The sequence below is a fragment of the Mobula hypostoma genome, chromosome X2 (assembly GCF_963921235.1).
Source record: "Mobula hypostoma chromosome X2, sMobHyp1.1, whole genome shotgun sequence".
Taxonomy (NCBI): Eukaryota; Metazoa; Chordata; class Chondrichthyes; order Myliobatiformes; family Myliobatidae; genus Mobula; species Mobula hypostoma.
This window is the reverse complement of record NC_086129.1, coordinates 17,578,822-17,604,095: the sequence shown is the minus strand read 5'-3', so window position 1 is coordinate 17,604,095 and position 25,274 is coordinate 17,578,822. Positions and strand designations below refer to the sequence as shown.

At 43.9% G+C, this 25,274-nt stretch overlaps 1 protein-coding gene across 6 annotated transcripts in view; it reads right to left on the bottom strand.

Annotated features, from left to right (window-relative positions):
• Window positions 1–883: 883 nt before the first annotated feature.
• The window catches only part of LOC134340898 (rho GTPase-activating protein 32-like), a 576,830-nt gene continuing 552,439 nt past the window's right edge, over window positions 884–25,274 (bottom strand). For all 6 annotated transcript variants that reach the window (XM_063038475.1, XM_063038474.1, XM_063038478.1 and 3 more), the window contains 3 exons: window positions 20,196–21,278; window positions 14,552–14,880; window positions 884–9,896 (listed from right to left, as the gene is read on the bottom strand). In XM_063038475.1, the coding sequence (XP_062894545.1) occupies window positions 7,590–9,896; window positions 14,552–14,880; window positions 20,196–21,278 (3,719 nt within the window). In that variant the 3' untranslated portion in view covers window positions 884–7,589. The remainder of the gene's footprint in view (window positions 9,897–14,551; window positions 14,881–20,195; window positions 21,279–25,274) is intronic.

Below are 25,274 nucleotides of genomic sequence, written 5' to 3'. Positions count from 1 at the left end.
TGCATTTGCCAATTTGGCCTCCTCTAACAGTGGTGAGACCAAGTGCACACTAGCTGACAAGCTTATAGAACAAGTGGGCTCTGTCTGCCATGGCCACCCCAAGCCCCTGATTGCATGCATTTGATTTCCCCTTCTTCTTCCCCAGACATGTCTCATACTTTTTTGCCTCATCTACAATTCACCGGTATGAACACTGACTTTCCCAAATTCAGATAAGCCTTATATCCTCTTCACTGCACCCCTCTCTTCATCTGATCCTGCTATTTTGCCCTCTTTCTCATACTCTACCAGTCCCCCATAACCCATTTTTGCTCACCCCACATTGGTTCCAACCACCTACTACCATCACATCTCTCCCACTTGGGTTTACCCCCCCCCACCCCTTTCCCTTAACAGCCCCCATTATCACCTACCTTACTTAGACTTCAGCACTGGTAGCCCTTGTATTCCTGGTTGTCACCTTCCAGCCTCTCTCCACATTCACCCTCTCCTCTCCCCCAATCCAAGTGCAGGCTTTTCCTGTTTCCACCCATCACCCACACGTCTCTGTCCCCAACTCCACTCCTCCTCCTCCTAGCTCCTTCACCCGACCCATCTATCACCTACAGCCCTGTCTCAGTCATCTGCATCTTCCTCTCCACACCCCCCCCCCGCCCCCAACTCTCAGTCCTGGTGCAGAGTCTTGACTTGAAATGGCGACAATTCATTTCCCTCCACAGGTGCTTGACTTATTGAGTTCATCCAGCAGATAGTTGCCCCAGATTCCAATACCTGCAGCCTCCTGTCTTCAGCCATTCTGATTGCTTGGTGTCTCAAGGCTGGGTGTGGCTGCACCCACACCAACCCCCACCCCGGCACTCCTTCTCTGCCACCTGTCCCACACCCCTCCTGCAATACTCCATTCTCACTATTCCCAACATCCTTTGCTCCTGCCGGATTTACAAACTCGCTCCCTGCTCCATGTTGACAAATATAGTACACTGTGAAAGTCTTTGGCACCCTAGCTCACTATATGTGCCCAAGACCTTTGCACAGTACTGTAAATTGAATCTCTGGAGTCCAACCACCATCTGAAGTATCCAACACCTATTACCACTGGTCAAAGCTTTCTAAACCGAACACAACACAGTTAATTCCACAGCTTCCTTCTGTTAACCAGCCATCAATCCATACCAGTACATTATCCCTAATATCTCTGTCTCAGCAGCTGACCCTCTTCATCACCTTTCTCTTTCAGGGACTACTGTTGCGAACTGATCTCCAACAAGAAGGATAATGAAGCAAAGCACACAATTGCAGTCTTTTGCCAGACCCTTCAGAGCACTTGAACTGAACAATGCTCCATGTATTGCTTCCCACACCTAACATCTCTCAGAGCTTCCATCCTCTGATAAACTGCAACCACCAAAAAGACAAATATTTGCATTCACTTCACCCAGCTCTGCAGTGTAACCACATTTGCTGACAAAGGTTTCAAAAAGATTGATTTGCACTGATGTCTGTAACCTACTTATTTCTCAGATGGGAACCTTATAAGCTCAACTATGTAACCACCACTGGATATTGAAGGGTGCTCAACCTTGATTTCACACTGTTTCTATTGGATCCGAGAGGATATGACTATAGACCTCAGGAGCTGAGTGGAATGGATGGCCCAATGTTCTTATCAACCTTCAACCCACACAATATCACAGTCCCATTTGCAATATGTTCTGCATTTGATGAATCGCTAAGCAGTAAGATTTAGATTACTAGTCTGAGATGAACACTGCAAGGCTGCAGCAGAGAGACCATATCCTTTGGTGTTGGTATACTTGATGATCATTGAATACTCTATGGGCAAGCTTCTGTAATTATAGCAAGTTATCATGCTCTAAATTTGAGATGGCTCATGAGTTATTTCACTGATGCCAAGTCCTTTCTGTCAAAGCTACCTCTAAAAGACAAAAGGTCAGTTTTGTAAAAATATAATGGGTAGTAATCTGGGAGGCAAAATGCACGAAGATTAATTCTCCAATGGTCAATGAAAAGCTGAGGTGTGACCAGTGGGACACTCAGCAGTTTAGTCTTGAGCAGTGGACTAATAACTAAGTCAGGTGTGGACAGGATGTGGGGAATCCACAGATTCAGATCTGAGCCAACTGTGAGGATTTGTGATTCATTCCTTAAATTGGGAATGGCTGGGGATACATGGTGTCTGAATGATGAAAAGCCACCAACAGAGAAACCACAGCCCTGTAGATCTGAAAGAGATCTGCTGGGAAGGACAGACCTTGCATTACTGCCATCTGGGAGACCCTCCGGTTTAGTCCCTCACTTGTTTTTGTGTAAAGTCCACTGGCATCCAAATCACAATAATAGACAAACACAATCTGCCTAAGTTAATCACACACAAACAATGGTACTACTTCTTGTCAATACTGAGTACACTATTTAAACAAACACAGTCCAGGTTCAAAAAAAGTATGTGAACCTCTGGGGTAATGCCTTCTACAAAGTTATTTGGAGTCAGATATTCCAATCAATGAGATGAGATCGGAAATGTGGGTTGCAGAGGTGGCCTGCCCTATAAAAAAGACACAAAGTCAGGTTACTGACAGAGCCAGCTTTTCTCAAGAAAGATCTGTTTATATGCACCATGCCTTGATCAAAACAACTTTCAGAGGACCTTAGAAAAATCGCACTGATTCAAGAAGCTGGAAAAGGCTAAAGCATTTGTAAAGACCTGAGTGTTCATCAGCCCACAGTAAGAGAAATTGTCTACAAATGGAGGAAATTCAGTACTGTTATTCTCTCTGAGAGTGGGCATCCTGCAAAGATCACGCCAAGAGCACAACGTGCAATGTTGAAGGAGGTGAAAAAGAACACAAGGGTAGCAACAAAAGACCTGCAGAAATCTCTGGAACTTACTAAAATCTCTGTTCATGTGTCCTCTATAAGAAAAATACTGAACAAGAATGGTGTTCGTGGAAGGATACCACAGGGGAAATCACTGCTCTTCAAAAAAAAACATATTGCTGCACGTTTCAAGTTTGCAAAAGAACACCTGAATGTTCCACAATGCTTCTAGGCCAATGTTCTGTGGACAGATGAGACAAGAGTTGAACTTTTTTGGCAGAAATGCACACTGCTATGTTTGGAGGAAAAAGAGCACTGCACACAACACCAAAACCTCATCCCAACTGTGAAGCATGGTGGAGGGAGTATCATGGTTTGGGGCGCTTTGTTGCCTCAGATCCTGGACAGATTGAGGGAACAATGAACTCAAAATTCTATCAAGACATTTTACAGGAGAATATCAGGGTAGCGGTCCATCACCTGAAACTTATAGAAGTTGCAATAAGAAAATGATCCAAAACACAAGAGTAAATCAACAACAGAATGATTTAAAAAGAAGAAAATTTGTGTTTTGGAATGGCCAAGTCAGAGTCTAGACCTTACCCAATTGAGATGCTGTGGCATGACCTGAAGATGGCTGTTCATGCAAGGTATCCCAGAAATATTGATGAACTGAAACAGATTTGTATGAAGCAATGGTCTAAAATTCTTCCTTGCTGTTGTGCAAGTCTGATCAGCAGTATTAGGAAACGTGTGGCGGAGGTTACTGCTGCTAAAGGAGATTCTTCCAGTTATTAAATACAAGGGTTCACACACTTTTTCCAGCCTGGACAGTGAATGATTAAACAATCTGTTCAATAAAGACATGAAAAGTACAATTGTTTGTGTGTTATTATAGACAGATTGTGTTATTAGTATAGGCAGAAGATCAGACTACATTTTATGAGTAATTAATGCAGAAAACCAGATAATTGCAAAAGGTTCACAAACTTTTTCTTGCAACTGTAATGTAAGTAATTCAGGAGACTTTTTTTAAAAAAAACTAACTCCTTAGCTGATGAGGTTGGAAAGTATCTCAAAGCCTCCTGGATATTACCCTGGTAAAATTGCACTGCAGGTGATGACCGATGAATGCGACACATGATAAAGAGCCACACTGAAGGGTATCAGTCTCTGGTTAGCATGTGTACTTCTGCAGGGGAACCACATACGTTTTGTCCTGAATGTAATTAATTAGAACAGAGACAAGAGATATGTTACGGTCCAGATTGTGCAAACCACATTGTGAATCCCTTAAGTCATCTTTAAGATTTTAGACACTAATTCCTGAGTAAACCAGAGCCAATTTGTCTTTAGTTGATGTTGCTTTTTTTATGTAATGCAGCTGAGATCCTGTGTGATGGAACAACGCAATACTGCTGAATTGTGCAAGTCCAGCTTCATCAGGATTCAGTACAAAAGAACAGAAACTCTGGTTCCAATACACAATTGGCATTAGCCAGCAGCAGGGAAGTGTTCAGTATGTACAGGAATCACAAACAGAATCCAGTATTTACACTTAATTACACCAGGTTTGCTCATCACTCTTTACACCAAGACAAACTCAAAAAGACACAGAAAATAGAGATCAATTACAGGTAGCAATTGATAGCTGGGAGACAGATTCCCAGGACTGGATTCATCAGGAATTCAGGTGTGTTGCAAACTTGGGCTATTATATTTCTCTTAAATAAAACCACTGATGTGTTTTTCAAACATTATGTCTCATTAGCACAAGTTAAGTACAAACGATCTTGACTTGGTTTTTCAGGCACTGGGTGAAACATACACTTCATGCTCTTACCACGGTTTGACACAATAGCTAGCTCTAACTGGAGCTGCAGCAACACTGACCCCTCCATATATTAAGACTGACAATGCATTAATGATAATCCGAAGGAGGTCAGAGCCCATTTTACACTATGTTATATGGAGTACGCCGCAGTTATCTAAACAAGCTTGCTGATTGAGGGGTCACAGCTAAGTTTACAGGCGATGTCACAGCATGTAATTTTTACTGAGGATAAATTGTTATTCCTGTCCATTAACCAACATATGTAAGAAGCTTAATTATTCAGAGGGTTTCATTCCCATCTTAAATATAATGGGAATAGTGGTAATCTGAAATAAAATTTGAAAATGCTAGAAATGCACAGTGTACCCAATGAGCCAAGTTCATGTAGGGACAGCTGTGGCATCTAAAATCCACCTCACACTCACAGACTGACACATGCCTGCTGTATATTTCCAGACATCTTAGTTTGTTTTCACTTTGTTTTGCCACTGCACAGTGTACTCTATTCACTGAAACAATGCACAACTCTTTGAAATTAGCTTTATACTTGATAGGAAGAAATCTAACTGAGGTCTATCACACACAAGCACAAACACACACAGCTGAACTGTTGCAGAACTGAATTGCAGAAAGGGTTCTACTTCAGTTTACCTTCAGCATGTCGCATGATTTAGTGGAGGTTGTGGATGAAATTATCCAATTTCAGTTAATGAAGAATGTTCTCTACACACCCAGCCAATGACTGCAGCCTTGCCCATTGCTCCTTTCTGACTGAATATCTATCTATTTACTTATCGATACAGCGCGGAGAAGGCCCTTTGAGCCATGCCACCCAAGCAAACCCCGACAAACCCAATTAACACTAACCTAATCCCGGCACAATTTACAATGACCAGTTAACCTACCCAGAATGTCTTTGAACTGTGGGAGGAGACCAGAGCACCCGGAGAAAAACCCACGCATTCCACGGGGAGGACGTACAGAGACTCCTTACAGAATTGTACCAGAATTGAACTCTGAACTCCGGAACGCCCCGAGCTGTAATAGCGTTGCGCTAACTGCTACGCTACCATGGCACCAATATGTCGCACAAATATTCCGACAACAATTTCAAAAGGATTACCTAGTTTCGTTGGGGATGTCACCATCATTAGAGTTACACATTCAGTTAAACTATTAGCCTTTTCATGAAAAACAACTTTCTGGCTAGTTTTACTAACAGAGAGACCAGCAAATGCTACAGTTATATCAACACCAATGCAACAGCTTTGGTGACAACACTACAATGGAAAATACTGCAGTGGGCGCAGCCTTGGGTAGGATCCCTGTTAAATATGTGGCTGAGACGGGGGCCTGCACCCTCAGGATCTACATATCTTTCTTGACATTCCTGAGCCACATTAAAAATCCCCACTTAGCCAGACTGCCCATGCTTTTCACACTCCAGCGACCTACTCTTGTCATTTCCACCTTTTCTGAACTGTTTGTTCCATGTCTCTTCTGAAAAACATCCACTTTACCTGAGATTATTGTTCCTTTAGCCATCTAATTTCCCTTACCTGCTACCTTCTACTATGTTATTTCCCTACCCACCGCTCCACATACACACTTCTGTCACCACCTCTGATCTAGTTTAAAAGTTGCTCATCTCCTGCCCTGATGGAAAGTCTGGACTGTTAACTCTTGTTACCCTGCAAAGTATTTCCACTACTTCTGTTACTGCTTGAAACAATATGGCAATTGTCTAAACATTCTCCTGCTGGCTCCAGTAACTAACAAAGACACCACCATTCCTACGAGTCTGAAGGATAATCTCAGTACACTGAGGTCTGTGATGGAGGACTTCTCACTTTCAATGACCCTTTCTGAACGCTATCTATAAATTTTAATGCAGAATCTGTGCCGCGTGCTGTCTGTAGCCTGTTTATACAGGTAAATGCACAGGGAGAATACTCAAGGTGATAGGTCTCAAACTGGACTCAATTAATATACAGGATTCTAAACTGGGCACGAAAATGATTAAAGCCTTGGTACATCAAATCAAATGGCACAATTTGTTAGTTAGGATTCCTGGAACAGTATGTTAGTATCTACATAGAAGGATAATAGGTTTAAAACAAAAAAAAGTTTATCTAAAATCAGCTGAATTTACCTACTCCCAAACTGGAATATCTTCTGGTTAAGGCTGACATTGAGGTGGTCACTCAGCATTAGGCAGGTGGTATTTTATGTGATTATTTTTCATCACTGGTGACTGGTTAGAAAGCCAACTGGAGGGTGAGTACTGTGCTTCAAATAAACTAAACTTCAAAATAGAAAAGGACCAGCCTTCTGAGACTGTTTACTACGAGAGAGGAAGTCTATTGGAACATACGTGATTATTTATTCAACTGGAGCATGTGGTTGAGAGGTGATTGGGTGTAGACAGAGACAGCTGTAACATGAGGGGTGGGTGTGTGTGTGTGTGTGTGCATGCACGTGTGCGTGTGTGTCTGTGTGTGCGTGTGCGTTTACGCATCTGTACGTGTTGAGGGTTGACTAAGACAGAGCCAGCCCTGCAGCAGAAAATGAGAGCCAGTGTGTGGGAGGTGCGGATTTGATCAAGGTAGAGAGAATTAACAACTTCTCCCCAGCAGCTCTACTGAACAGTAACTGTTCTTGTTAGAAGGAATTTAGGAAGATAATCCCCTTAAGTGTTGAGCCTCCTGCAGAATCTTGACAATCGTAAACACTAAGCTGAGAGTCATTCACCGAGGGCACAAAATGTAGTCTCACATTTCATATATGTGCTCAAAATACACAACACAGAAGGCCCAACATTCCACATACTATGCATTTAAAAACAGTACTCGGGTTATCTTTTGAAAAATAAAACAGTCCACTGCCCAGCAGAGACTGTACAGAGTAAAACTTCTGCTCATTCCACGTGTACTTCTGTCTCAGCCCTCTGCATTGCCAGCTCCGTAGATATGAAGCTTCCCTGGCCCAAAGCAGTGCTAAATGTCCTGCCTGGAGGTTGACTGTAGCTCGGAGGTACATATGGGGCACTTCCTCCCAGCCCTCGTTTCTGCTGCTGAGCCAGAGTGTGACAGTCATCCAAGTTATCATACTGAGACATCACCGTCAGCGTACTGTGCCGCTTACTGCCTGGGTGACCAAGACAGGGGTATGGGTACGACAGGGACTGTTCCCTTCCCAGTGGCTCGGGATGCTGCTGAAATTTGGTGCCATAACTCCTCTCAGCTTGGCTCGATAACAATGGCTTGGCAAGCTCCTCGCCCTCCTTGGTGTAACAGTCTCTGGTAGGGTGCTCCCCTCCAGCTCCTCTCACTTTTGCTCTCTCTAAATCTGGCCTGTCAATTGCTGTCCGAAAGGAATCTTCATAAGTCTGTAAAGGCTCGTGAGAAGCAAGCATGTATTTACCAGTTGCGGATGGATATGTTCGTGAATCTGGGTGATCTGGTCTATGCTTCAAGCCATAACCTGCAGAATGTGTGTTGTACGCCTGCCCCCCTTTGGAATCTGTAGAGGACCTTTGACAGGAATCATATTGTGTTTGGTCATAGGCAGGTTCGTGTGGCCTTCTGGTCCTGTTGGGGTTCTGTTTCTGAGGAAGTGCTGGCTTTTCAAGTTGCCCATTTCCAAAGGGTTGGTGGTGAGGAGTCGTTGGCTCAAGGTACGCTCCACTGTCCAGCTCACAGTCTGGTGACTGTCGGACATACTGTGGATCAATGTCTGAGCTCTTTGAGGTGGCAGGATGCCATCTCTCTTTTCCCTCACTCACCACCATGCCAGTTTTCCCAGGATCTGACTTACTTCTGGAGTGGCTGATCTCTAGGCCGCCAAATTCTTCCTGCAAGTTGGGGGACACGTTGTCATACTGCGACATTACTAACCCCTTGGTCTTCTGGCGGCTGCGGACCTCTCGGCGAATGGACTGAAAGCGGGACTTCTCAATTTCCTCTGGGTCCCACATCATGTGCGCCAGCTTCACATCTGGAGATGGTGGCACATCTCGACTCACAAAACTGTGCTCCCTACTCATCGCATTGGCGTGCGCAGCGCTGCGTGGGTATGGAGGTGCATTGGGATATGGGAAGATTTTACCCTGAAATCTACCCACGTAGGGTGGGATATCTCGGCTTGTGAAAGAATGGAAATGCCTTAGCCTTACTGAACCGTAGGAATCGGCAAGATCATAAATCATACAGTCAGTCCCGTGCAGGTTAAGTCCAGAGGTGGAGTAAGGGCTGTACCTGTACTGGACTCGACCATTTTCAAAGTATGGCTGCAGCTGAGTGACATGGTAATCTGACTGAAGTGGTGGAGCCTGGCAGGGCTTGTACTGGTAGATCGGTCTCTGATAATAGTAGAGCTCATCACCTGGAGGCACCTCAGTTCTTGAAATGGGAACCGACCGGATGGAAGATGATGGCACATGCAGAGAGTGCACCCGCCTTATCGCTGGGTATACAGGCTCCTCAAACTGGGAATGTGGGCACACAAATGGTCGCATGACTGGATTCCCCACCGGGACGTAATCTGACCGGGATAGCCGAGGTTTGGGAAGGTGAATGGAGACTGCTTTGGGCTGGCTGGTAAAATTGTTGAAACGAGATGCGGCTGCGGGAATGTTTTCAGGCCGGGAACCATAGTGCAGATGTTGTGGAGTGCTCTCTGACCTGGACGGACAGGATAAATGCTGAGGGACACTGTCAGCCCGGCACTGGTACAAGACAGGCTTCATGGAATGAGCATGCTTCTGGTGGAAGTGGTTATCCATATCTGGTAAGGATTCCATCTTGGAATGATAAGGATGTGACTGGCACAGAAAAGGTGGCTTGGGAGGAGGAGGTTGGGGTAAAGCATCTTCAATGGATGATGGTATTGTTGTTGAAGCCAGGAATGAATGGAAGTTGGAGGCTGTAATGGTCTCAGGCCCGGAATGATTAGATGGCACCCTGCTTTCCACTGATCGGAGGGGAGGCACTGGTGGACTGGCACTGTAGACACTGTGATCCACAGGGGCAGACTCTGCTCTTGGGTGTGTAACTGGTGCTTGAGCATTGCCTCTTGCTTTCCCCTGATGTCCACAGTGAATGTCCAGGCCTGTGGCAGCTCGATTAACACAGCCAGTACTGGGGCCGAGAGCTGACCCAACCTGTTCAAGCTCGCGTGGCTCAGATTGCTTGACGGGAACCCCTGGAGACACTGCTGTTCGAACCTAGAAAGTGAAAAAACAGGAGGTGAACCAAAAACCACCATCTCCAAGACACATTTTATTCTCACGTTATTTCAATTTCCGGTGCTTCCTTTCTTAAACCCCATACTGTGAATGATTCTCTGTTCAGATTTGATGCCTGAAGCTTAATATCAGTGATGTGCAATTAGCAACCTTCTATTTTCATTTTCTCTTTCTCTTTGCCAGCTTGAACAATTGAACCCCACTGTTCTCCCCGATCACTCTGAGATAATGTGTGTGAGTGCAGATTCCCCCACAGGGAGGCTCAGTTCAAGGACTGTAATCTCAGGTGCACTTTATACAGATCTGAAATCTTTCACTCATTTGCGGTGGAACAAATATAACTTATTAACATTTTAAGTGTATACAAGTTTTAAAATGTATATTTGAATGAGAGAATGGCCCTTATTCTTTCCTTCATTTGGCTACCTGATGTAAATAGAGCAATAAATAAACTTTTGTGCTTTGATACTGTATGGTATTATAAAATGTAAAGACAAACAATGAGCAACCTTCTGAGCAACTGCCATGCTAAACTGAGTGACAGTCATAGAGAAGAACAGCACAGAAACAGACCTTTTGGCCCATCTATTCCAGTTAAAATGCCCATTCCCATCGACCTGCACCAGGTTACCCTTCATTCCACTCATGTTACCCTTAAATTTCCCACCTTTCACCCTTAGCCCGTGACCTCTGGTTGTAGTCCCACCAAACCTCAATGGAAAAAGCCTACTTGCATTTATCCTATCTATACTCCTCATAATTTTGTACACCTCTATCAAATCTTCTCTCAATCTTCTACTTTCTAAAGAATACAGTCCTAACCTATTCAATCTTTCCTTATAACTCAGGTCTCCCAGAACCGACAAACCTGTAAATTTTCGCTGTACTCTTTCAACCTTGTTTACATCTTTCCTGCAGGTAAGTGACCAAAACTGCACAAAATACTCCAAATTAGGCCTCACCGTCTTATACAACTTCAACATGACATCTCATCTTCTGTACTCAATACTTTGATTTCTGAAGGCCAATGTGCCAAAAGCTTTCTTTATGACCCTATCTACCTGTAACGCTGCTTTCAACGAATTATGGACTTGTATTCCCAGATCCCTTTGTTCCACCACACTCCTCAGTGCCCTACCATTCACTATGTAAGACCTACCCTGATTAGTCCTATTGAGGTGCAAAACCTCGCACTTGTCTGCATTGAATTCGATCTGCCATTTTTCAGCCCATTTTCCCAGCTGATGCAGATCCCTCTGCAAGCCATGACAGCCTTCCTCGCTGTCCACTACATCCCCCAATCTTGGGGTCATCCGCAGATTTGCTGATCTAGTTGACCACATTATCATCCAGATCATTGAAATAGATGACAAACAACAAAGGACCCAGCGTCAATTCCTGTTGCAAACCACTAGTCACAGGCCTCCAATCAGAGAGGTAACTATCTGCTTCTCCCACAAAACCAATGTCTAATCCAATTTACTACCTCATCCTGAATGCTGAGCGACTGAACCTTCTTGAATAGATTCCCATGCGGGACCTTGTCAGATGTCTTACTAAAATCCATGTAGACAATATCCATTAACTTGCCTTCATTCACTTTCCTGGTAACTTCTTCGAAGAACTCTAAAATTGGTTAGGTATGATCTACCATGAACGAAGCCATGCTGACTATCCTTAATTAGTCCACGCCTATCCAAATATATCCCGCCCCTTAGAATACCTTCCAATAACTTTCCCACAACTGATGTCAGACACACCGGCCTATAATTTCCTGGTTTCTGTTTACAGCCTTTTTTAAACAGTGGAACAACATTGGCTATCTGCCAATCCTCATACCTCTCCTGTTGCTAAGGATGTTTTACACATCTCTGCTGGGACCGCCACAATTTCTGCACTTGGCTCCCATGGAGTCTGAGGGAATACCTTGTTTGGCCCTGGGGATTTATCCAACTTTATTTGCCGCAGAGTAGCAAACACCTCCTCCTCTGTAGTCTGTACAGGGTCCATGTAGTTGATGCCGCTTTGCCTCTCTTCTATAGACTCTATATCCGTCTCCCGAGTAAATACAGATGCAAGGAATGTGTTTAAGATCTCGCCCATCCACACGTGGATTACCATTCTGATCTTCCAGAGGACCAATTTTGTCCTTTCCAATCCTTTTACTCTCAACATACCTGTAGAACCCTTTAGGATTCTCCTTCATCTTGTCTGCTAGAGCAACTTCATGCCTCCTTTTAGTCTTTCTGATTTCTTCTTAAGTGTTCTCTTGCATTTCTTGTACTCCATAAGCACCTCCTTTGTTCTTACTTGCCTATACCTGCTATGCACCTCCTTTTCTCTCTAACCAGGGCCTCAATATCTCTTGAAAACTAAGATTCCCTATACTTGTTATCTTTACCTTTTATTCTGAAGGTATATATAATCTTTGTACTCTCAAAATTTCATTTTTGAAGGCCTCCTACTTAAGTACACCTTTGTCAGAAAACAGCCTGTCCCAATCCACACTTGCCAGATCCTTTCTGATATCATCAAAATTGGCCTTTCTCCAATTTAGAATCTCAACATGCAGACCGGACGTATCTCTTTTCATATTTACTTGAAAATAATGGCATTATAATCACTGAATGCAAAGTATTTCCCTACACAAACTTCTGTGACCTGCCCTGCCTTATTCCCTAATTGCAGATCCAGTATCACATGCTCTCGCATGGGGACTTCTATGTAATGATTAAGGAAACTGTCCTGAATGCATTTGACAAACTCTAGCCCATTTAGTCCTTTTACAGTCAATATGTGGAAAGTTAAAATCACCTCCTATAACAACTTTATGTTTCTTGCAACAGTCTGCGATCCCTCTACAAATGTGTTCCTCTAAATCCCATGGACTGTTGGGTGGCCTGTAATATAATCCTTTCAACTTGATCATACCTTTCTTATTTCTCAGTTTCACCCATAATCCATCATTAGTCGAGTTCTCCAGTCTGTCCTGACTGAACATTGCCGTGACATTTTCCCTGACTAGTAACACCACCTCTCTTCATTTAATTCCTCCTGCTCTGTCACATCTAAAACAACAGAACCCCGAATATTGAGCAAGCAGTACTGCCACCCCCACCCCTGCAACCAAGTCTCACTAATGGCTACAACATCATAATTCCAGGTGTTGATCCATGTCCTGGGCTCATCCACCTTTCCTACGATACTTCTGCCATTGAAATATACGCAGCTCAGGGCACTAGTCACACCATGCATGACCTTTTGATTCCTGACTTTGTCTGAGGTCTTGCCAACATCTGCCTCTACAAACTCTCCTCTAACTGTTCTGGCGCTCTGCTTCCTACCTCCCTGCAACTCTCCTTTAAACCCCACCGTGCAGCATTAACAAACCTTTCCACTAGGATATTATTCCCCCTCCAGTTCAGGAGCAAACTGTTTCTTCTGTACCGGTCCCACCTTCCCTAGAAGAAAGTCCAATGATCCAAAAACCTTATGCTCTCCCTCTTACACCAACTCCTTAGCCACACATTAAATTGTATTATCTTCCTAGTTCTAGCCTCAGTAGCACGTGGCATGCATAGCAATCCTGAGATCACAACCCTGGATGTCCTGCTCTTTAACTTAGCACCTAACTCCCTGAACTGCCTAAGCAAAACCTCATTACTCATCCTACCAATGTCATTGTTACCTACCTGGACCATGAACTCTGACTGTTCACCCTCCCACTTAAGAATGCTGAGGACTTGACCTGAGACATCCCGGACCCTGGCACCCGGGAGGCAGCATACCATCTGGGAATCTTGTTCTTGCCCACAGAAACTCCTATTCATTCCCCTAACTAACGTATCCCTTATCACCACAACTCGTCTTTTCTCTTCTGAGTCACAAAGTCATACTCAGTGCCAGAGACCCAACCACTGTGACATTCATCTTGGGTCAACCCACCCATCCTCCCTCCGGAACAGTATCCAAAGTGATATATCTATGGTTGCGGGGCATGGTCACAGGGCCACTCTGCATTGGCTCCTTAACCCCTTTCTGTCACCCATTTTCCTGTGCCTTGCACTTTGGGTGTACTACCTCTCTCTATGTCCTTATCTATCACCCCTCCAACCTCCCGAATGATCCGGAGTTCATCCAGTTCCAGCTCCAACTCCTTAACACGGTCTGTTAGAAGCTACAACTGGAGTTGTCTCGCAGTTACAGTTATCAGGGACACTGGAGGTCTCGCTGCTTTCCCACATCCTGCCAGCGTTGCATTCAACTATTCTGCCTGGCATCTCGATGTCCTAACTGAGCAGATTAAAAAAAAGGGAAGGAAAAAAAAACTTAACCTGGAGTTTTTCTTCACTAAAGCCTCAAGATCACCACTGACTCTTTCCTCTTAGATGACGGCCTCTGCAACAATGGCCACTGTGCTTGCCCCTGCCTTCCTTTAATTTGCCTTTTTGCTAACTAATCCCAAACACGGATTGGTCACTGGTCAAGACTCAATTTACATTGCCGTGATCCGACGCTGCCTTTTTCTACTTGGGTAGTGGACATGAGTGAAATGCCCTCCATTCAAACTTCCGATCTATATTGCTACAGATATCCAGAGTCCAGTTGACAGATTACGCTTTCTCTTCCCTTACCTGGCCTGAAGCTGTGGGCCCTGGCGCAGTGCTTGGGGGAACCTGACCCGTAGCTGGCTGCGGTTCGACACTTGGCTGTACAGTAGTCTGACGGCTGGCTGTGGGAAGTGCTGAACACGGTTCTGTCCAAGGTATGGTGTGCAGATGCTGGTCCCCTGAGCCCTGACCCCCTGCATGAGGCTTCTTCTGAGAGTGGACAGTAGCCTGTTGGGCACTCTCTGCCAGGGCCAACGCCAGCAAACGGGCAGCACTCTTTGGGGGTGGAGGTGGTGGAATTAGAGGCACAGAGCTAACCACTGGAGCCTCCTGAGGGGATTCCACTTGAGTCACTGCAGAGAAAACAGAAGTTTTAAATACATTTACAAATAGGCTATTACCTTTTAGTAATAGTGGCAACTTGATGAAAGCTACAGGCAGTCTTACAACCATCTCTGTTGTCTTCCACTGAAATAATAGTCCTAACCTTTCATGATACTTTCATTATATTCTCCTTTCCAAATGATGCTTTTGTCTTTGCCCATTGTGACAAAAAAATTACCTTGTCTAATTGTCTTCTGTGTGAACTTTGCATTTGTAGTCACATCTCTTAATTACTAATTCACCAGGTACTGAAAAAAATCTTTCAGAAATTACACAATGAAAGCTCTTCAAGATGTTGAAAGCATTTAATAGGTCCCAGTGAGTAGCTCAATAGATCTTGGCATCATTAGTTTCTAATTAGAGACACATCCCGGGCAATGTTACCTCCCCTCATTGTCATGAGTGATAAGGTAATACAGTATGGAAACAGGCCTTTTGGTACAATTTGTTCATGCTGGGCAAGATGCCTACCTGAGCAAGATTTATTTTGCCCACATTTGACCCATATTCCCCTAAATCTTTCATATCCATGTACCTGTCCATGCCCTCTCCTCTAACACCTCCGGGCAGCTCAGACAATATATCCACAACCCTCTCTGTGGAAAACCTGCCTCTCCACTTTAACTCTTTCCCGTCTCATCTTAAGCATACATGTATGTCCTTTAGTTCTAGATACCTCCAGCTTGGGAAAATGACTGTGACTACCTATTTATGCCCCTCAAGATTTTAAAAACCACTGTAAGGTCACCCCTCAGCCTCCTTCACTCCAATGAAAATAGTCCAAGTGCATGTAGTTACACACATAACATGCTGGAGGAACTCAGCAGGCCAGGCAGCATCTACAGACTGATGAGGGGTCTCAGCCCGAAACGGCAACTGTTTACTCCTTTTTATAGATGCTGTCTGGCCTGCTGAGTTCCTCCAGCATTTTGTGTGTGTTGTTTGGATTTCCAGCATTTGCAGATTTTCTCGTTTGTGATAAGCCGTTGTAGTTACTCCTTTTAACTCGAGACTTCCAATCCAGTAACATCCTAGTGAATTGTGTCTATACCCTCTCCAGTTCAATCACATCATTACTGACTAGGAAGCGAGAACTGCATGAAACATGTGTAAATGTGGCCTCATCAACAGCTTGTACAGATGCATCATGGCATTCCAACTCTTGTACTCAAGAGCCCTGTCTGATGAAGGCAATATATCATATGCCTTCCTCAACCCTGACCAATGTGTCGTCAGTTTCAGGGACCTATGTGCTAGCCCTTCAGCCATTCTGTTCTATAAAACACTCCCCTGGGTGTTGCTATTCAGCAGTGTATGTCCTTGCCCTGGTTTAACTTCGCAAAATGCAACACTTCACACTTGTCTGAGTTAAATACTATTTGTCATTCCTTTGCCCGTTTTCAAAGTTGATCTAAATCCTGTTGTAACATTAGATGTTTATTACTGTCCACTATACCACCAATTTCACCGACCTACTAATCATGCCACCTGCATTCTCATCCAAATCATTAATATATAAAACAAACAACAAAGGACCCAGCACCGACCCTGTGGCACACCATTTATCATAGGCCTCCAGTCTGAAAAACAATTCTCCAATATCACCCTCTGCCTCCATCCAGCAAGCCAATTTTGTATCCAATTGACTAGCTCGCCATGGCTCCCATGTGACCTAACCTCCCAAACCAGTCAACTATGCAGGATCTTGCCACAAGCCTTGCTGAATTTCACACAGATGGTATCTACTGTTCTGCCCTCATCAATTGCCTTGGTCACCTCTTCAAAAAAAAACTTACCCAAATTTGTCAGACGCAATTTCCATTGCACAAAGCTATCCTGACTATTCCTAATCCGTCCTTGGTTCTCCTGTATTTCCCCATACGGTGTAAATGAACACCCTGATCCTCAGAGGACTTATTCTCTCTGTAGTTATTCTTTTTCTTAATGTAATTAGAATCTTTTAGGTATTTCCTTTACCTTCTCAGCCAAAGTCATATGATGCTCTCTTTTTGCCCTTCTGATTTCTTTGTTAATGTACTCCTGCATCTCTCGTACTCCTCAAAGGATTAGCTTGATCCATCTGCCTATATGTGACATCTGTTCACTTCTTTTTCCTTGCCTCCAATATCCATAGTCAACCAGGATTTCCTCGTCCTGTCAGCTTTACCCTTCACTCTAACAGCAACATATTGGCCCTGAACTTTATCTTACTTTTGAAAGCCTCCCACTTGCCAGACCTCCCTTTGCCTGCAAATAGCCAGTCAATCTTTGCAAGCTCCTGACTAACGTCGGGAATCAGAATTACTATCACTGGCTTATATAATTTGAGATTTGTTTTCTTTTTTGCAGCAGTAGTACAGTGCAAAGGTATAAAATTACTATAAAATATGCCTTGCCCCAATTAGGACTTTTAACTTGTAGACCAGTCCTATCACTTTCCATTTCTATTTTAAAACGGAATTATAGTTAATAATTCCAACGTGCTCACTCACTGACACATCACATTGATTAGCTTTTTTGTCACATGTACATTGAAACATACAGTGAAATAAGTCGTTTGCATCAAATTGAATAAGCGAGGGTTTGGCTGGGCAGCCAGCAAGTATTGCCATGCTTCTGGTGCCAATGTAACATTCCCATAACTCACTAACCCCAACCACGTTTTTGGAATATGGGAGGAAACCCACGCAGTAATGGGGAGAACGTACAAGGCCCTTACATACAGCAGTGGGAATCGAACCGTGACCTTACCGCTGGCTGCTGTAAAGTGGTGTACTAACCGCTATGCTACTGTGCCACCATCAGCCACTTGTGCTGCCTCATTTCCTAAAAGGAGGTCAAGTGTAAGCCCCTTCACTAGCAGACCATCGAAAGATTACTTCAGAAAACTTCCCACACAGACCTACCAAATTCTGAACACTAATCCCTTTGCACTACGGGTGTCCATTCAATCCTACGGAAGATAAAATCATCACCTGTGGTCTCCCTACATGTCTGCTCCTCTAGTTCCCATTGACTACTGGGGTGCAATCCCGTCAAAATAGCCTCACTAGATGTTCCCAAGGAATTTCATAAGTACTGCTTTGATGTTCTCCCTAATCTATATTACTGCTCCCCCTCCTCTCTTATCTCCACTTCTATGGAGCCTATAATAGCTATACCGCGGAACACTGAGTTACCAGTCCTGCCCATCCCTCAACCATGTTTCTGTAATAGATATAATACGTCGGCTCCATGTACCTCTGTGCCTCGAGCTCACCTGCTACTTGCATTAAAATAAATGCAGTTTAGCCTGTCAGATTTTTCTCACTCCATGTCCTGCCCTGCCTGATTGGCCTTTTGGACTTGCTCACTTTAAACTTATATTTGCTTCAACTTTCCTATTTGCTGTACTACTTCTTTGGGTCCCACCTCCTGCTAGTCTAGTTTAAACCATCCCAAGTGGTACTAGCAAATCTTCCTACAAGGATGCCCCTCAGTGCTGAGTTTCCTATCTTTTACTGTATACGTTTGTAAGTATTTGGTGTCCCAAAATGCATTATCTCACAGTTAGCTGGATTAAGTTCCATCTGTCGCTATTTTCGAACTGATCTATGTCCCCCTGCACCCTTTCACAAACTTCTAACTCAAACTCAGCCAAACGTGGGTTGTCAGCAAACTTCTCCTTGAAAGTTTAGCCAATGAATTAACACTGGCAATTCCAATGAAGAATGGATGTAACTGGTCATTTTGTACTGTTTCCTGTTAATTCTAAGACTAAAATGAGTAAGTGGTCTCAGCAAAAGGTCACAGCCACTGAATGTAAACCACTAGCCCAAGACCTGGCCTGTGTTAGTTAACCAAGAGTTGAATCAGCCACTGTTCCTGCTCCTGACAGCTGTTATTTGTATCTGTTTACTTAAGTTGGTTCGGATCACTAGATGTCCACTTTGCTCTCCCAATGAAAAGTATGAATACTTGGTTCACATGAAGAATAGGGAGTAACACTGAGGAGTAAGCAGCGCCTAAAGAACTCAAATCCTGCCTCCCCATTCCTACACTGATAATGACACTGTGCAAATTTCACCTCCATTCCTGGATCAGAATGCAACACTGAAGAATCACTCCTCCAATGGGATGAAAAGCAACACCTGCAATGCAGGAGTTGGTAACACAATATCACAATCTCACATCTAAGCTGATAGAAACTGAGCTAGCACACCAACTCTGTCACATGAGGAATGACTGAAACACTTCGCCAGCAATCTGTTTAGTTCTTACTCCCACTCTCCTGGGCTTGAATGGCATATTCCCTACTCGAGTGAGAAATAGAAAGGCAAGGTGCTACAAAAGATCTCTGTAAAAATAAGTGCAACACTACACCAATATCCCCATCCCTATCCCTGGATTGATATGACACCGTGATCTCACTCACTACCCACTCTCAATTCCCAAGTCCTCAAAGCTCAAACTCAGAAAGGATCTGTATTCAATACCTTAAAGCTACTGTTACTCATGCAAGAGTCTTCTGGCACAAATCAGTCCGTTAGGAACAGGAAAGTTGCTATAAATATTTGCCATTGGATGCAGCAGAGAGTGACAAATACTAATCCTCTGCTGATTAAAAATTGAATTCCCTTAACACTCTGGGGCAATGGGCAATGTTAAAGCCTCGGTTCCATTCTGTGTGCAGACTGAACATAGTGCATATTAACTTAGCCTACAAAAAGTGTTTTTGTCCACAATGATGATTCACAGTATGAAAGAGAACGTATTCACAAAAAACAAGTAATACAGTTGTGTTTTTCAATATCTTTGGAAACGGTTACTTTTTTAGGTCTACAAGGGCAAACACCAACCAGTCCAACAACACGAGATCCCTAATACCAAGACCCTTGTGTATTACAACAATGTACAGATACCATGGGCATGCGGCCAAGTGGTTAAGGCACTTGATTAGCGATCTGAAGGTCACGAATTTCAGCCCCAGCTGAGGCAGCGTGCTGTGTCCTTGAGCAAGGCACTTAACCACACATTGTTCTGTGACGACACTGGTGCCAAGCTGTATTGGTCCTTGCCCTTCCCTTGGACAACATCGGTGTCGTGGAGAGGGGAGACTTGCAGCAATACAACCTTGCCCAGGCCTGCGCCCTGGAGAGTGAAGACTTTCCAGGCGCAGATCCATGGTCTCGCAAGACTAACGGATGCCGTTTTTAATACAGATACCGTACTGAAATAAAGCATGCTCAATGAGTGTCTCCCAACGAAGGGTGACGGTGTGTAAATATTCTCATCCAACACATACCTTGTGATTGGGTAGATGATGTAGTCTTGCTCTGAATGGTTAGTTCATGCCATTCTGGACTTGGTCCTTTTGCCTCCATTTGTGACTGGGCTGATGACGCAGCCTTGCTTTGATTGATGGATTCATGCCAATCCAAACTCTGCCCTTTTGCCTGTGAATATTGTTTAGTTTTGTTTTGATCGGTCAGTTCATGCTGGTCTGCACTTTGCCATTTGACACTTGTTTGGAAGAGGGCAGAAGGTGTAGACTTGTGATGACTGGTCAGATCATGCCCTTTAGCCTCTGAACCTGGTGCAGCAACAGAAAGCTTGCTGTGAATCTCCTGGCGGCAGCCCTCGGGCAGCTGCACATCACTGGTCTTCAGCAGCATCGACATCATCTGTGGAGGTGACTTGCTGATATTGTTACTGCCTGTGGGGCTGTTGCAAGGTGCAGATGAAGCCCCTGAGAAAGCAGCCATGTTGCCAATCATTTCAGATACACGTGTCGGAACAGAGATTGTGATCGGTTCAGAAATATTCATCATAGGAGACTTGGGTGACTTGCGTCCAATTTTTGGGGAGAAGGCATGAACAACCTTTTCCGCAAATGAAGACGGTTTAACTAGTTTCTCGTCAGTGGGGCTCAGATCTGGTGAGAAGAATGGGCTCAGTACTTTATCTGGGGAGTGAGAGGCTGGTTCGGAACTAGTAGCATTTCCAGGGGTTAGGCACACACCGCCAAATTCTGACTCCTTCACACTACCATTCAAATTGTCTCTGCCAGTGGGTGAGGAGTCCACCTGAGATGCACTGTTGTCCAGCTCAAAGAGTTGTGCCCGCGGTGGACTACACTGAAAAGACATTGGGTCAAAGTCAAGCCCAGCTGCCCCCATATCTGGTGGGCTCAGTTCCACTTCATCCATACTAGAAGACACCAGTGCAGGCACTTGGAGAATGGTATCCTCTCCTTCACTCTCGTCATTGGGAAGGTTGTCATAGGAATTGCAGTGGTTGAGGCTGGGAAGGCCACCAACATTGAAGGAAACAGACAGAGCATCACTGCTGGACCGAGGCCTTCTAGGTCTGTACACCTTGGATTCTCCTAAGGGTGAATAGACAGCAAATTAATCACCACTAGTAATTGATTTATGACACTGAAATTAATTCTAACGTCTATATATTTTTGCATCATGAGACATAACACTTGTAACTGTCTGCCAACAGGTCTAGGAGTGGTGCACATTTTGCTGTCCTCAGCACCTCAACCCCTCAATCCTGACTTCTGTCCTACTCACTGATCAGTAGATGCCTACTCCCATCCTTGGAAATCCCCAGGACAGTCCAAAATCCCCCTGCCTCATGGAGTAGGGGCAGGGATCAGGAGGAGCACTACAGGGCCTGGAGCTGAATGTCAATGTGGCATTTGGCACTTACTGTTATCTGCCCAATCTTCAGTAACCAATACCAGGCCCGAATTCCTCTGGAAATCTCTTGGGCCCTCTGGAGGCCAAACCAGAGATCAGAATCAGCTTTATTATCACTGACATGTTGTGAAATGTGTTGTTTTGCAGCAGCAGTGCAGTACAATACACAAAGTTTCTTCTATCAATTACAAACCCCATTTCCAGAAAAGTTGGGATATTTTCCAAAATGCAATAAAAACAAAAATCTGTGATATGTTAATTCACGTGAACCTTTATTTAACTGACAAAAGTACAAAGAAAAGATTTTCAATAGTTTTACTGACCAACTTAATTGTATTTTGTAAATATACACAAATTTAGAATTTGACGGCTGTAACACACTCAACAAAAGTTGGGACAGAGTTAAAATAAGATTGAAAAGTGCAAAGAATATTCAAGTAACACCGGTTTGGAAGACTCCACATTAAGCAGGCTAATTGGTAGCAGGTGAGGTATCATGACTGGGTATAAAAGTAGCGTCCATCAAAGGCTCAGTCTTTGCAAGCAAGGATGGGTCATGGCTCACCCCTTTGTGCCAAAATTCGTGAGAGAATTGTTAGTCAGTTCAAAAGGAACATTTCTCAACGCAAGATTGCAGAGAATTTAGGCCTTTCAACATCTACAGTACATAATATTGTGAAAATATTCAGAGAATTCAGAGACATCTCAGTGCGTAAAGGGCAAGGTCGGAAACCACTGTTGAATGCGCGTGATCTTCGAGCCCTCAGGCGGCACTGCCTAAGAAACCATCATGCTACTGTGACAATTATAGCCACCTGGGCTCGGGAGTACTTTGGAAAACCATTGTCACTCAACACAATCTGTCGCTGCATCTAGAAATGCAACTTGAAACTGTATTACGCAAGGAGGAAGCCATACATCAATTCTATGCAGAAACGCCGGCGAGTTCTCTGGGCCCGAGCTCATCTCAGATACACCGAAAGACTGTGGAACCGTGTGCTGTGGTCAGATGAGTCCACATTTCAGCTAGTTTTCGGAAAAAACGGGTGTCGAGTTCTCCGTGCCAAAGATGAAAATGACCATCCAGATTGTTATCAGCAAAAGGTGCAAAAGCCAGCATCTGTGATGGTATGGGGGTGCATCAGTGCCCACGGCATGGGTGAGTTGCATGTATGTGAAGGTACCATTGACTCTGAGGCGTATATTAGGATTTTAGAGAGACATATGTTGCCATCAAGGCGACGTCTCTTCCCGGGACGTCCATGCTTATTTCAGCAGGACAATGCCAGACCACATTCTGCACGGGCTACAACAGCATGGCTTTGTAGACACAGAGTGCATGTGTGCTTGACTGGCCTGCTGCCAGTCCAGGTCTATCTCCTATTGAAAATGTATGGCGCATCATGAAGAGGAGAATCAGACAACAGAGACCACGGACTGTTGAGCAGCTGAAGTCTTATATCAAGCAAGAATGGACAAAATTTTGAATTGCAAATCTACTACAATTAGTATCCTCAGTTCCAAAACTATTAAAAAGTGTTATTAAAAGGTGATGTAACACAATGGCAAACATGCCTCTGTCCCAACTTTTGTTGAGTGTGTTGCAGCCATCAAATTCTAAATTTGTGTATATTTACAAAATACAATTAAGTTGGTCAGTAAAACTATTGAAAATCTTTTCTTTGTACTTTTGTCAGTTAAATAAAGGTTCACGTGAATTAACATATCACAGATTTTTGTTTTTATTGTATTTTGAAAAATATCCCAACTTTTCTGGAAATGGAGTTTGTAGTAAAAAAATAAGTAGTGCAAAAAGGGAGCAAAGTAGCGAGGTGGTCTTCATGGTTCGTGGTTCCAACCAAGCTCGGGCCAAGATATGACGCAGCTCCAGATTAACATCCAGCCAGATGTTGGAGATTGGTGGGCAAAGGACTCTTGCAGTACAACATTGGAATACAGCACCAATGAGCACAGGTCAAATATGGTGGGCAGGGAGGGATGCCAGAGGGAGAGGGGAGGTGAGACCATGGGGCAGGGAGGGAGCCTTGAGACACCCAGTGAGTGGGTAAAAAGTAGTGCAGCAAAAGTAGTGGTGAGGGAGCTAGGAGTGACACAGCAGGGCTCTGGTATTTGTGCCTGTGGCCATGAAATAGTGTGATGGGCAAAAATGATTGGGAGTGGACATACTGAGCTGATGCGCTGTACAACTCTATGACTAAAATTAACACCACCTGGTTATATGGTGAAAATAAAACAATTCACAAGAGGCCCTCGGAAATGGATTGGATTATAAATCTACACCATTTCACGGCTTAAGTATGCTACAAAGGTTTGGAATTGCTTTATTATTGTCACATATACTGAGGTACAGTGAAAAGCTGGGCGTGCATTCTGTTACAAAGTGCATTCAGTTAAAACAAGATAAAACAATAACAAAACGCAGAATAAAGAGCAACAGCTACAGAGAAAGTGCAGTGCAGGCAGACAATAAGGTGCAATAACATAACAAGGTATTCTGAGGTCAAGAGTCCACCTCATCATACTAAGGAACCATTCAATAGTCTAATAACAGCAGGGTAGGAGCTGTCCTTGAGTCTGGTGGTATGTGCTTTCATATCTTCTGCCCAATGGGAGCAGGGAGAAGGGACAGTGTCTGCATGGCTGGGGTCTTTGATTGTGCTACCTGCTTTATTGAGGCAGCAAGATGTATAGATGGAGTTCATGGAGGGTACGCTATTTTCATGCTGAGCTGTGTCCACAATTCTCTGCAGTTTCTTGCAGCCACGTGCACAGCAGTTGCCATACCGAGCCGTAATGCATCCAGATAGACGCATTGATAAAAGTTGGTAAAGGTTGATGGAGACATGACTAATTTCTTTAGCCTCCTAAACAAGACGATGTGTCGGTGAATTTTGTCGGCTGTAGCATCTATGTAGTTGGGCCAGGACAGGCTATTCATAATCTTTATTCCTTAGAACCTGAAACTTCAGGCATCTCAACCTCAACAAACACTATTTGCTGAGGACAGGTCCCCTCTCCTCAGGATAATCAGGAATGTGTTGAGGGTCTCTTCTATAAGAAGGTATGCACAAACCTACTGTATTGTCAACCCCACTCACCCCATAACAAATTCATGCATACAATCACCAAAAATTAATTACTAAAATAATCTTAAAAACTCACGAGGTTAGAACATAACATGATGGAAGAGAGGTTTAATTTTTGCCAGGCATTCAAAGCACTTATAAATGTTGATCAAACTGAAGCATAAGCTATGTTTCTCTTTCCACTGATGTGCCTGACTTGCTGAGTACTTAGATTAAAAAGTGTTTTTATTTAAAGCAGTTTGTTGGGCTCAAGGCAGCACGCTTACTGATGTTGAAGATGTACAGCCAGGCTTTATCAGCTTGAAACCAGGGCTAAATGGGTTCAATTATGAAGAAAGTTTACTTGGGGGGAAAAGAGCTGAACTCCTTTGAGTTTAGAAAACCAAAGATTCTATCTACTCTTTTGGAGTAAGCCAGAAAGGGTTCTTCACACTAGGCCAATGCAGCAGCAGCTTGCAACAAAAAGCCATGGAGGTTGTAGGTCAATGGAAAAATTAAAGTAATCATTTTTTGTTATGTATGGACATAGAAATGCTGAAGTACAGGTGTCCCCCGCTTTTCAAACAT